We start from the raw sequence: 15029 nt of genomic DNA, 5'->3' as shown, positions 1-15029 counted from the left end.
CCTGGTTTCTTTATTTTCTTCCAAAAAGAATAAAATTTCTCTATTTCTACCCTATTTCCACTCCTCTCCTCTCCCAACATCACACACCAGCTCCCGGTGAACCTCTGTTGAAGCCTTCTTTGAAGAGGTTCTCCTCTTCTCTCTGACATGAGGTCTGCAACACCCTCTCTCACTGCTCCCCCTCTGTGACTCCGACTGCTCTCCGGCTCTATGATCATGTTTTAACATGTACGTGTGTTTCCTCGGTGATTGCATGTGCCTTCATCTTGTGCCTTGGAGCTTCCATGGACCTCCCAATTCTTGGACCTCCCAGTTCGGTCCCAACCTGGATTACAGGTACCGGCAGTCAATCCACTGCTTCTCACGACTGTTCTCCTTCCGTGCCCTGCGTTCCACACTGGCCACCATGAATCGGTACCAACAATCCCTCGCTCTGACCCTCCCACAGCTCTAGGTCTCGCTCACCCAGATCTTCAAAGGACGGCAACTTTACTTCATTCATCCCTCTTGTTAGCGCATCTTCCCTAGCCAACAGTGGGCCATTATGGACTTTACCCTTCCTCAGATCATCTGTTGCCAGCCCTGCTTTGTTCTGGCCTTCTCTTATCTTTTCGCACCTCTAGTCCCCCCCACACGACCTCTATCTTTCAATCTGAAGAAGGGTTCTGACCTGAAACATTCACCTATGAATTTTCTGCAGAGATGATGCTTGACCCACTGAGTTACTCCAGCATTTTGTGCCTATCTCTGTTGAAGTAGTTTGGAGCAAATAGATGGTGGACCGCCCATCTGGTTCCTAAACATGAAAAGGGAGTGACAACTAGTCCGGGCTGGCTTTGCCAGTCATACTCACTGATACACGTGCGACCGTCCGCATGGATCTTATAGCCAGGCTCGCATTCACAATAAAAGGATCCTTTGGTGTTGATACAACGCAGTTGGCATCCTCCATTAACCATAGAACATTCATCAACATCTGCAAAGCACAAGAAAACAAACGCAGACACAGACATAATGTTGTTCCATGATCTTTCGATGGGAAAGTAGCATACTGAATAAATAAACTATACACTAAATAACTTTTGTGGTGCTTTAAGAAAGTAATACATTGTTCCCTGCTCAAATGAGTCACCCAGTCAAAGAGAGAACAAATCAAAAATAGACACAAAATGCTGGAGTAACTCAGCGGGTCAGGCAGCATCTCTAGAGAAAAGTAATAGGTAACATCTGATGAAGGGTCTCGACCCGAAACATCACCTATTCCTTTGTCGAGTTGAGTTACTCCAGTATTTTGTATCTGTCTTCGGTGTAAGCCAGCATCTGCAATCGCCTACACAGAGAACCAATCAAGATTAGTTTAGTTTAGTTTACTTTAGAGATACAGCGTGGAAACTGGCGCTTCAGCCCACCGAGTCCACGTCGACCAGCGATCCCCGCACGCTAACAATATCCTACACACACTAGGGACAATTTACAATTATACCAAGTCAATTAACCTACAAACCTGTACATCTTTTCAGGGTATGAGGAAACCAGAGCACCTGGAGAAAACCCACGCAGGTCACGGGGAGAACATACAAACTCCATACAGACAAGCACACCTAGTCAGGATTGAACCTGGGTCTCTGGAGCTGTAAGGCAGTGTCCACATTTCCCTACTGAAGCATTTCTGATAACTTTTGTATGCAATTGGCACATGAATGCAATTTTGCATGTGTTAGATCATGCTGGTGAATATTTCTGGTAATCAGTGACGATTAGGAAATTGGCCCGGACACTTCAGGGTAAGATTCACACCATGCACAGCCCAGCATCACCCATGCATCTACTGACATCATTCAGTACACAGCAACTATTTCGTCATTTGCCCCAGGGAAATGAATCTTAAAGGGGTGACCATCAACATTTCTTTTCACTCAGTAAAACAAGAGCCCAGTGGGACTTCAATGTTTTAACTTCTACGCAAGTTCTGCCAGACTCAGTGTTCTGTCCTTCACTTCTGTACATTAACTTTTGTATTGTATTGTATTGTATTCAAATTTATTGTCATTATCTCAATTTGAGACAACAAAATGAATTTCCCTTACAGGCAGTATCATAATTTTTTTTTTTTAATAAATAAATAATAAAAACATATTAAAAATAAAATTGAAATTGAATTTTAAAAAAGCGCAAACACAGAAAGTCCACGACACAACATAACATAAATGGCACCAAGGTGAGGATGGCACCATAGTCCAGCCAGCCTCCCCTCCGTGTTCATCCGTGGTCGGGGCCTTCCGAGCACCCGCAGTCGCCGCCCCGGGTGGCCCGATGTTCAGGCCCTCATGCCGGGCTGGTGGAACGCCGACCCCAAACCCGGACCATCCTCCTCCTCAGCCCCGGACCTCCTGATCAGCCGCCTCCCGCTGCCGGAGTCTGCAGCTCCTGAGTCCACAGGCCAAGCCGGGCAGAGTCACAGGACCCCGCGCTGTCCATCAGCGCCGCCCGCGTTGGGAGCTCCGTAAACCGCAGCTCCAGGATGTCGGTGCAGCAGGTCCAGCACTCCGGGCTCCAGACGGCGACCCCCGGTAAGGCATCGCCAGCCCTGCGATGTTCCAGCGCTGTCCCGCCGCTGCTGAAGCTCCGGTCGATCCCGGCAGGAAAGACCGCGCCAATCCAGGTAGGTAGGCCGCTGTGGGGGGAGGGGGGGCGAGGACGCGACTCGAATAATAGTCGCGTCCTCACCAGGAAGCGGCTGAAGGACGGTATCCCCCGCACCGTGCCCTCTTCCCCCACATAAAAACACCAAAAAAACACAAAAAAACACACTTTTTCAAACTAAATAAACAAAAAAACAAAAAGGTACCGGGCTGTAGGTTGAGGCTGCTGGCACCAGCGTCACCGGAAGTACAATACAATTTTGTCTGCGAGCATCACTGACAAAGATTGCATTACCTCTAAAGTCTTGTAGTCATGCAGCATCAAAACAGACCCTTCGGCCTAACTCATTCATGCCGACCAGGATGTCCCTCCAGGCTACCTCGTTTGCCTGCATTTGGCCAATATCCCTCGAAAGCTTTTCTTTCCATGAACCTGTCCAAATGTCTGTCAGATACTCCAGATCTCATGCCTCTAAAGTTTTCCCTGCAGCAGAGATGGGGGCCATTGAGCCTCTGCAAGAGCACCCTGGGCAAGTACATGCAGACACTTGCCAACTCCACACAGACGGTACTGGAGGTCTGATGACAATCAAGGTTGTTGGAGCTGTGAGGCAGCAGCACTACCTGCAGTACCACTGCACCCCTCCTCCATGCAAGATGCTTCGGTCTTAACCCCATGATGTGGCCATGCTTCACAGTACCTTTGGGTTTTAGTTTTTAATTTTAGAGATACAGCGCAGAAACAGGCCCTTCGGACGAGTCCGAGTCCGCTCCGACCAGCGATCCCCGCGTATTAACACGACCCTACACACACAAGGGACAATTTTACATTCATATCAAGCCAATTACCCTACAAATCCATACGTCTTTGGAGTGTGGGAGGAAACCGAAGATCTCGGAGAAAACCAAAGCAGGTCACGGGGAGAACGTACTGTACAAACTCCGTACAGGCAGCACCCGTAGTTAGGATCAAACCCAGGTCTCTGGTGCTATAAGGCAGCAGTTCTACCGCTGCACCACCGTGCCACCCCACTGTGTTCCCAGACACAGTGAAAGTGACCTGTCCACCACTCTCTCTATTGTCTACTCTCTTCTCCGGAGCAGTCTCCTCTGCTGCCACATCCCAGCTGCCAAGGACAGTGCTCCTGTGAGGCACGTGATCTGAACACTAGAGCAAGTACATCTAAAAAGTAGGTGATCTACAATTTCCAAGCTGTTGTTCTTGGTATTGTACAGTAGCTAGCCACAGACCTTGGAATCATTCAGCTCCTGTCTCTACTGTCTGAAGCTGTCGTAATGCATACCCAAATTAAAATGATGCACAGTTTCAAGTTGCGCTTAGCAAAACATACAAATCCTCTTAATTTCAAAGTATTAGATAGCAAATTTGAAGCATCCTCCCCACACTGCCAATGAAATGTAAAATCATCAATGAGGATGGGGGGGGGAAACTTATCATCATTAAAAGCATGATTCATCATCTGCCTCAGTACCGTGTTCCTGCACCATAACAATACCCCAATTCCCACAGTTCCTGAAGAGCCTCAGGATTAAGCACATCCACCCCTAATTTCAAGGATGTCAAGAGTTACGAGAAGGCAAGAGAATGGGGTTAGGAGGAAGAGATAGATCAACCAAGATTGAATGGCGGAGTAGACTTGATGGGCCGAATGGCCTAACCTTGTGATTAACATGACCTTATGATTTGGATAACAGGTTCTAAAACCCTCTGCAGGAACAGAATTCCAAAGATTCACCACCCTCTGGAAAGATGGAGGAATATAGATCATGTGCGGCAGATGAGATTAGTTACATTGCCATATTACTCGACACAGACATTTGTGAGCTAAAGGGCAGTTCCCATGCTGCACTTTTCAGTATTCAATGTTCTCTGGGTGAGAAATCTTTCCTCATCGCTGTCTAGATGGTCTATCACCCTGACTCCCAGTCTAGACCAGCAGTCTTTAACGCTGACCCTTAGTTTTAGCCTCTTCTGCCAGAAGAAAAATCCTCCGTACATCAGGCCTGTTAATCCCTATTAGAGGTTGTAAGAGTCAATGTGTGCCTCTCTCATTCACTGTACAGAATACATGTCTGGTCCACAAAATCTCCCCTGTATAAATCAGAATGTCAGAAACGTATGTCAGAAATGCCATGGGAGTCATGGTTATAAAGTACTTCAGCAACTCAGTTAAAAGCCCCAGAAGAGCAAAGGCTCTTCCAGCTGGTTTGCTCCAAAACAGAGAGAGCAAATCTTTTATTAGATGCTCGACACAAAATGCTGGAGTAACTCAGTGGGCCAGGCAGCATCTCTGGAGTGAAGGAATGGGTGACGTTTCGGATCGAAACCTTCTGCATTATATTAGATGCTGCTGGGTAACTGACATATCATGTGGGCACGCACTTTTACTTTGTGAATCATCCAAGTGGATAAATGGCAAATTCATATCAGGGACAAATAAAGCAACTTGATGCAGTCAGGATCAGAGACAAACACGAGAGGAAAAAGTCCTGAAGGAAATGGCAGGGAGCCACAAGCAGTAAATCCACACAAGCTGTGAACTCCAGTCTCTATATAGATTGGGAGTAAACTGACACAAGCGCCAAAGGAAAAGCCCAAATGAGTGCTCTTCTCGGCTTACACAAACTGAAAGTAAAGGGAAACTATCTTTATGAAACCAGACCAGGTAAATACTTGGCATCTTCCCTACTTAGTAACACTAATACAATGACCCACTCGAGAGATAGAGAATTTGGTGAAGAGCCCCCTCCCCCTCCCCTCCACTCCATCTGCCATTGCTTTTCCAACACAACACCCGTTGCTAATTTGCTTTGTGTTGTATCCTCACTTCTGCAAGTTTCTGTGTACTGTGATTTTCCACTGTCTGTAAGCACTAGTGAAACTAGAATCCTCCTGTCACACTAAGCCACCCTCCACTGGAAATACCAATTCACCTTTGGGTATTTACTAATGCATAAATAAGGACATTGTCCAATACAGGGAAGGCTAGTTTAGATTGTCTATATTTTGGCAGCAATCAAACTATGATCTGAAACACGAGTCAAAGAGTCATACAGCATGGAAAAATGCCCTTCAGTCCAACGTTCCCACACCAACCAACATGCCCCATCTACACTCGTCCCACCTGCCTGTGCTTGGCCCACAACTCTCCAATCCTGTCCTATCCACATACCTGTCCAATTGTCTCTTAAATGTTATGATAGCACTTGCCTCAACTACCTTTTCCGGCACCTCATTCCATATGGCCACCACCCTTTGTGTAAAAAAACGTTACCCCTCAGGTTCCTATTAAATCTTTCCCACCTCATCTTAAACCTATGTCCTCTTGTTTTTTAATTCTCCTACTCTGGGCAAAACACTGTGCATTTACTCGATCTATTCCTCTCGGAATTTTGTGTACCTCCATAAAATCACCCCTATTCTCTTGCACTCCAATGAATAAAGTCCTAGTCTGCTCAACCTCTCCCTATGGCTCAACCCCTCGAGTCTTGGCAACATCCATATAAATCTTCTCTGCAGCCTTTCTAACTTAACACCATCTTTCCCAGGATGGTGACCATGACTTACTTAGTCTCTCAGAGCACCAAGGACAATTGTATTCCTAAAGTCAACCCACTGCTTCTGTACAACTCTTGGATTTGCAGCATGAAGATGAAATGGATGTAGGCAATTAGGTGTATTGTAAGTGAGTCTGAATAAGGATCCTCCTGACCCAAAACATCAACTATCCATGTTCTCCAGAGATGTTGCCTGACCCGCTGAGTTACTCCAATACTTTGTGGGTTTTACAGATGTATTGTGAACTGCCCGGGCACCTCCTGTGCTACCAGCTCCTAAGGTGGGAGAATGTGTAGGTAGGAATGCAGGTTTGCACTGAAAATAGACACAAAATGCTGGAGTAAATCAGCGGGACAGGCAGCATCTCGGGAGAGAAGGAATGGGTGATGTTTCGGGTCAAGAATCTTCTTCAGACTGTAAAAAGGTGCTAGAATTGTTTGAAAACAGAGCAGAACTGGAGATTATCATTCATTCTCCTATCCTTGTTTAGTCGGGATGTGGAAACACAACTGCTGCTGTGTCTGGATTAGAACTCATTTCCTTTTGCCCTCTTCACCAGGAAATAGTGCAGCGGGGGAACCAAAGAGAGCTGCTCAGGGTTATGTACACATGGACAATACATGCTGACTAGACCACATCCCATGAACAAACAAATAAATAAATAAATAGCTAAACCAAGTAGTCAGACAGAATACAGTTACATTGCAGATTTTCGTCCTGTTATAAGCGATTAATTAAAAATTGGAAAGTCCCTGAGGATTGTATCAAGCCCATGTTTTCCCTGTAAACCAATAACTACAGCTAAGATGACACCTTGTAAACTAAGCGGCACTTTAGTGCGGTACAGAGGGAGAACTCTTAATGCTGTAAGTCATCAGTCAATTGAAACACCGTCTAGTCAGATTGATGCAGTTAGCAAATTGATGAATTTCTCTGGCACATTTTAACCTCCTCCTGCACAATCCTCTTTGGAGGATTGAAATACGTCCCAAAAAAGACCCATTCGCGTGCCCTCATCCCCCACCCCCCGTCCACCCCCTTCCACCCCCCACAAGTTATTATCTTTCAGATAATGCAAATTACAGAATTCACAAATTACTACCCAAAAAGGTGAGAAAATAAATTAACTTATTTTCACAGAACCTATGTACAAAATGTACACAAATAAACGAAATATACTTTGTGTAGGAAGGAACTGCAGATGTAAGTTTACACCGAAGATAGACACAAAATGCTGTAGTAATTCAGCTGGACAGGCAGCATCTCTGGATACAAGGGATGGGTGACGTTTCGGGTCAAGACCCTTTTCAGACTGAGAGTCAGGGGAGAAGGAGACACAGAGATAAGGAAGGGTAAGGTGTGAATACGAGACATCAAAGGGGACAAAGGTAAATGAAAATGTAGAATAGATCGTTGCTAGCTGGGGGAAAGTGACAATGAAGCATCCACAGATAGAATGTAATCAAGGGGCCAATCAGACTGGTCGGAGAACTGGGATGGGGAAGGGATGGAGGGAGCTATAATTTTAATATTTTACTATATGCTTCCATTTATATTTATCCATTGCTTAGAGATAGAAAATGCATTCAATGCAATGACTCACACAGCCCTTGCATTTATCTAGAGCAATGCCAATTAATTTATCTTCATTATTTATAACATGCAAAACCAGATGGCAAGTTGTGCTGATGGCACATACCAGAGAAGACATTCGAATAAAAAAAAGATAAGACAAATCATTACATTTTGTAGGATCATAAAATGGCACATCACAGAAATGGCCCTTTCAGTTCACCTCATCCATATTGACCATAATGCCCATCCACACTCATAAGATATAAAAACAGAATTAGGCCATTCGGCCCATTGAGTCTTCTCTGCCATTTGATCATGGCTGATGTATTTTTCCTTCCTCAAGCCCATTCTTCTGCCTTCACCCTATAACCTTTGACACCCTTACTAATCAAGCATCTATCAATTTCCACTTTAAAAATACCCAGTGACTTGTCCTCCACTGCTGTTTGTGGCAATGAATTCCACAGGCTCACCACCCCCTGGCTAAATAAATCCCTCCTCATCTCCATTCTAAAGGAACGTTCCTTTAGTCTGAGGCTGGGCCCTCTGATCCTAAATTCTAGCACTACTGGAAACATCCTCTCCATGTTGACTCTATCTAGGCCGCCTAATCCCACTTTCCTGCATTAAGCCTGCATCCCTAGGGTGGGGCTACGGTTACCATGGCGATCAGTTGTCAATAGAGATCACTGCAGGGTGACAAAGACATGTGATGTCTGCAAATAGCAGATCAGGGTCCCCTAATGGAGAAAGAAAAATTGAAGCAATGTCACAGCAGAATGCTTTGTAGCAGAAATATTTAGTTTAAAATTTTTATTTTAGGAAGAGATTGACTTTCTAGTATTTACTGAAGACTTCGTACGTTTCAATACAGGCATGTCGCCATCTCTCAAGTAGCTGATATCTGATACTCAGTATCTGATGATCACTGACCCTGTGAGCACATACGGAGCATTAGTTTTATCTCTTTGGCTCAAACATTTTTACTGAATGAAATAAACTGTTAACCAGTCTTTGAGTATTCCGGTTCTGCCTTAACAACAACACTCAACAACACCTTCCCAAAGGATCTAGCTTGTTTCCAACAAGCTTGCATTTTCAGACTAGTTTTGCAAGCCTTCAATGCCAAATTTTTTGATCCACAAAGGAATCCTCTGGCAGGAGCAAGAATTGACTAAGGCTGGATATCCAATTAAATGTTCGGGAAAACGGCAATATGCCATTGGCAAAAAGTGATCGGGGTTCTGAGTGGTGGAGTTAGTAAGGGAGAGCCTAAATTATTGAATTGCATTAAGATCTGTAAAATCCTCATCACTTATATAAAAAACAAATTGTATCAAAAATTAAACTATCAAGTATGGAGAGGGATTACAGAATGAAATATTTGCAAATGACTGATGACAGTATAAGCGACTGTATCAGCTGTATAAGAGAGTTGTATTCCTACAAAACACACCATGTCGCATAAAGCGAAACAGTAACATCTGCATCTGCAGATATTTCATATGTTGGCTTGGTTTGGCAACTTGAACGCTCTGGAGAGGAAAAGACTACAAAAAGTAGTAAATACTGCCCAGTCCATCATCGGCTCTGACCTTCCTTCCATCGAGGGGATTTATCGCAGTCGCTGCTTCAAAAAGGCTGGCAGTATCATCAAAGACCCACACCATCCTGGCCACACACACATCTCCCTGCTACCTTCAGGTAGAAGGTACAGGAGCCTGAAGACTGCAACAACCAGGTTCAGGAATAGCTACTTCCCCAAAGCCATCAGGCTATTAAACCTGACTCTGATTATTAATAACCCATTATCTGTTATTAGCACTTTATCAGTTTATTTATTCATGTGTGTATATATTTATATTATGGTATATGGACACATTGATCGTTTTGTAGTAAATGCCTACTATGTTCTGTGTGCTGAAGCAAAGCAAGAATTTAATTGTCCTATTCAGGGACACATGACAATAAACTCACTCGAACACTTGAACTTGATCTGCATGTGCAGTTCCTTCCTACACAGCTCTCTCCTTCCACAAGGACAGGGAATGCCAGCTCCCAGCACGGGACAAGGGTTCAGTTCCAGGGAACAGCCTTGGTCAGTGAATGGCTGTCGGAAGGTTAAAAAACCGACAATTGACTCCGTCACCTCCCAGTCTAAAGCGACGGTAAATAACTGCACTGTAAAACACGGCAGCTGCCACTTGGCAGAGATGTGCAGGATGTTTCTGCTGAAAATGTTAGGCTGCTGTTCGTGTTAGTTCCACACGGTCACACAAATATACCTGCTGCAACGTAACTCCAGCCACCCAGGTGTGCACCTGACCTGAGGTGCTGTCCACATAGATTATTTGTGAAGGCGTTGATTTGCCCCTGGGGCTCTGGCCTCCTCCCACATTCCAAGATATGCTGGTAGGTTAACTGGCTGCTGTGGATAGTCCCTGTTGTAAATAGGTGGAAGTAGCATCACGGGGAATTGATGCGTGTGTGAGCAAAAATAGGTCACAGGGAAGTAAGCTGGGATTGAAACCAATAGCAATGTTCTGAGAGCTGGCACAGACTCGATGGACTGCCTCACTCTTTCTGCCTCACTCACAAAAAGGTGTTAAAAGTAATATTATTGAACCTACTCACCTTCACAATACTTCCCATTTGCTGCAAGTTTCTGTCCCGTTGGACATTTGCAGTAATAACTACCAATGGTGTTACAGCACTGGTCCTGACAACCTCCATTATCCTTGGCACATTCGTTCACATCTGTCAGTGGCAAGAAAGGGAGAAAAATGTTACAATGATTAGAAATGAATCTCGATTAAACAACGTTTCAGTTACCTGTGTGTGGAAAAACGTCTTTTAAATTCAGAAATCTTTAAGTTACTGATTTCCACAAATAGGCATTTCGACAAAGCAAGTAAAATATCATTGTTGTGGATAGAGAGGCACGCTGATGAACAAATGCAGATTAATACTAAGCTTTCATATTTACAGTGACAATTAGTTTCCGCAACCTGGGTCTCCTGGGACTATCAACACCACGTTGAGTCTTTAAATTCTTCTGCAGATCATATGTTTTAGCCTGGGCATTGTTGAACCGTTACAAAGCATATCCTGACCCAATAAACAGTTTAATTTAGAGATATAGCACGGTAACAGGACCTTCGGCCCACCAAGCCTGTGCTGACCAGCGTTCCCAGTATTCTAGCCCTATCCTACACACACTAGGGACGATTTACATTTATACCAAGCCGCATAGTCTACAAACCTGTACGTCTTTGGAGTGTGGGAGGAAACCGGAGCTTCCCAGAGAAAATCTACGCAGGTCACGAGGAGAACATACAAACTCCGTACAGCCAAGCATCCCCCATAGTCAGGATCGAACCCGGGTCTCTGGTGCTGTAAGGCAGCATCCCAGCCTTAATTAGCTACAGAGAAAAGTCAACCTGCCTCAAAAATATAATCCTAATATGAAAGTTAGCAATAAACCCCAGATGGATGCTGCATAAAAATGGAAGGTTCCCGCTAATACAGGAGACTTGTATCTTTGTATGAGCAAGAAACAAAGAAAAGCCAAAGCCACCAGATCTTAAGTGCATCTTACTGGAGCTGTTAGCGATTTAGTACGTCATAGTTTTAACACTCAGTGCCCAAAATGGTAAAAGTAAGATGCCTTTTGCCAAAAGTTGCCATTACCTATAGGCGTACAATACTTAATTGAAACTACAAATTAAACTAATCCAGTTACAGTAAATGTGATGTGATGGAGTGTTGGCAGGCGCGGGTGCAGGGATAGGTGTTGGAAGTAATATGGTAAATTTCGGGAAACTTCTTGGGTGTGAAAGTTCATCTGAATAATCATGATATGATCAGGTCCAGGATCCATGGACCCCAAAATAGACTCGAGATATTGAAGAAATTAAAAGTGCCTTCCTTAAGATTTGTTCCATTTTATGCACTTTGATGTTCTCTTAAAATGAGGTTATCCCAGTAAAACAATCTGTTTCCCGTTACAATGACATCTAACCAAGCTTGTGATTGGTACCATCTAGTTCATTTTATTATCTGCCAACCCACAGATCAAGGCTCAGAACAATAATCACACTGTGTGCATTAGACAAGAAGACGCAGGCCCTCAACTATTTGCAGAGCAAAACCAGAACATTGAAATCTATCACTAGAAAGCATTCCAATATCTTGCAAAATTCTGTATTCATATTCAAAATCCAGAGGATAGTAAATCAACGTTGTTATGCAAGGATGCTTGCCAACAGGAATAGATAATCTTTAGCTTTAATGACTTACATATTTCCTCTCCAAGAATACAGATGTACCATTGACAAACCTACTGACAAAGCTCTGTAATCCAGCCATTAACTGTGGACAGAGAATACAAGACTGAACGGCTCTTCCCACTCAGAGCAAGTATTGTCAACTGAGCCAAGCAACAGGAAGTAACTAGTAAACAGTAGAAGCTAACATGTGTTGACATGAAGAACCAACTATGTGTTTAGTCAACAAAGAGTTTGGGTGCTTTATCCTGCTGAAAATATCCTCAATTATCTAAGTTACACTAAGAAGGGTCACCCTGTTTTATCCCAAGGACAATTCCTGAACATAACCCCTTCCTCGTCCTTTTAGAGAGGATCACTGAATCAGATCCACAATCACTAAATTAATCCCCCATATCCAAAATCTACTATCTTAAAAAAAGACAGCTAGTTAATTACAGAAATACACTAAACCAAAGTTTTCACGAGAAACTTTATGGATTATGGACCTCAGTAAGCAGCCCAGGAAATGATGTGGGGAGATACATTTTGAGCTGCAGAACATCTGTGGTGGTAGTTATATAATCATTGGTGATAAGAGTGCAGGAATGAGATTCATTTATCTCTCAGATTAAAACTTTATTCTCAATGAAAATTGCCATCTTCAGTGACACGGCGGGGTGGAAGATTGCAACCTTCACGCGGTCCGCCCTGTTTCGACTAATGAAATCAACTCGACGTGCACAGACGGAAGATCAAATAGAACAAGTTGTCCAACAACTTTAGGCTGTGCACGCCACATGAAAGAAGAAGAAGAAGTGACACGGCAGCCCCAAGATCTCCACTGGGACAGACAAACTACGCTCAGAGTCCTTCTAAATGATTGAGGCTCAGCTGGTAGAATTCTCACCCACAAATAAAGCAATTCAAGTCTTGCACCAGTGATTAAGCACAGATGTCTAGTCGGTCTACAATATTGTCCTGAGGGAGTGTGGTAGAGTTGAAATGCTGCCTTTCGCACGAGAAGTTAACCAAAGTGCTAAAAACAACCTAAGTGGGGTTACATGGCATCGGCAGAGGCAAAGAGATGCTCTACGTTTGTGATCGAGACCCTGCATCAGGTCCCTGCATATCTGATGCAGACTCTCGACCTGAAACGCCAACCATTTCTCTGTCTCCATAGATGCACCAGGACCTACTAAGTTCCTCTTGCATAATTTGGTGCTTATCATGTTGCTGCAGTTTGCTATGTGCAAATTGGCTGTTGTGATTCTTACATTATAATAGCAACCAGTTCAACATTCATTAGCTGAGGAAAATATTTGGATGTCATGGAAAATGTAAATGGTAGGTTTAGCATTCACAGCGATCTCACTTACATGGTGACAATCAACTGCTTTGTCTATTTTAAGTACAGAAATTGTCTGTTACAATCAGAGCTTTGAGTGAGCTGGGCACTCCTGGGCACCCCGTGATAAATCACTCAGCTGAAGAGTAGAACATAGAACACAGAAATGTACAGCAGAAGATCAAGTCCTTAGGCCATAGAGTAATTTTATTCATTCCAACATCTGAGGACATGTTGGGGACAAAATAAAATAGACAGAATAGTGAAGTGCTGGAAATGCAATTTGATGTCAGCATGACTTTGCCTGCTCAGTTCCATTATACTTTCACTTAAGATGAAACTACTGAATAACACACTGATTACTAGTTGAGGCAGGGACTATTGCAATGTTTAAGTAACAATTGGATAGGTACATGGATAGGACAGGTTTAAGGGATTCAGGCAGGTGGGACTAGTTTTGGTTGGTGTGGGCAAGTTGGGCCAAAGAGCCTGTTTCCATGCTGTCAGACTCTATGAGTCCATCCATAATATGGTTTCATGAACCAGACACCACTCACCAAGTCGATGCCAAACATAATGGCAGGTTAAACTGATCTAATTTTACTGCATGTGGCCATATCCCTTCATTCCCTGCATATCAATGTGCCAACCTAAAAGTATCCGAAACACCACTATCATATCTAAGGTTACACAAAAAAGCTGGAGAAACTCAGCGGGTGCAGCAGCATCTATGGAGCGAAGGAAATAGGCAACGTTTCGGGCCGAAACCCTTCTTCAGACTGATCGGGGACGGGGGTGGGCGGGGACTTAAGGGAAAAGGAGGAGGAGCCCGACTGGGGATGGGAGGACACAGCAGGGGGGCTGAGGAGGGGGAGGAGACAGCAAGGACTAACAAAATTGGGAGAATTCGATGTTCATGGGGTGCAGACTCCCCAAACGAATATGAGGTGCAATTTCCGTTTAAGACTGGAACAACTGCTTGGGTCTTGAACGGAGTACGATGGAGGTAAAGGGACAGGTTTATCTCTTGCGGTTGCAAGGGAAAGTGCCCGGGGAGGGGGTGGTACAAAAGGGAAGAATTGACAGGCAGGTATGCGGTCTATGCGGAAGGCAGATACGGTTGGTGGGGCAGATGTGGCGGGTGGTGGGGTCACGTTGGAGGTGGCGAAAGACGGAGGATTACTTTTTGTATGTGACGCTGTCAAAGGTGAGGACTCTCGGCCCTTGTTGCGAGTGGGGGATGGGGATAGATGAGCAGTTTGCATGGTATGGACCAGACACCAGCCTCACCAAGTCATTTCAGATGTCCTGGTGTGGAACGCCTCATCCGTGGAGCAGATGCGGCGTAGACGGAGGAATTGGGAGTAGGGGATGGAGTCCTTACAGGAAGCAGGGTGGGAAGAAGTGTAGTCCAGATAGCCAGGGGAGTCAGTGGGTTTGTAGTGTATGTCGGTCAGAAGTCTATCACCTGCAATGGAGATAGTGAGGTCAAGGAATGGTAGGGAAGTGTCGGAAATAGTCTATCATATCTATGTCCATCTACGTCCACCTCGCAGGACAATGTCCTAACACCTCATACACAGGGATGGTACCACAAAGCAGATTGGGAGAGAGAGCAA

General features: G+C 44.4%; 1 protein-coding gene across 1 annotated transcript in view; it reads right to left on the bottom strand.

The window, feature by feature from the left end:
- LOC129703273 (multiple epidermal growth factor-like domains protein 6) overlaps positions 1-15029 on the bottom strand; it is a 288963-nt gene that overhangs the window by 96059 nt on the left and 177875 nt on the right. Inside the window, exons 5-6 of the mRNA XM_055645610.1 lie at positions 10432-10554; positions 854-976 (exon numbers count right to left, since the gene is read on the bottom strand). Of these exons, the coding sequence (XP_055501585.1) occupies positions 854-976; positions 10432-10554 (246 nt within the window). The remainder of the gene's footprint in view (positions 1-853; positions 977-10431; positions 10555-15029) is intronic.

Source organism: Leucoraja erinacea, chromosome 14, assembly GCF_028641065.1.
Source record: "Leucoraja erinacea ecotype New England chromosome 14, Leri_hhj_1, whole genome shotgun sequence".
In the NCBI taxonomy this organism is placed as follows: domain Eukaryota; kingdom Metazoa; phylum Chordata; class Chondrichthyes; order Rajiformes; family Rajidae; genus Leucoraja; species Leucoraja erinaceus.
Note: the sequence above shows the minus strand (reverse complement) of the source record. Positions and strands in the feature narration are given on the sequence as shown.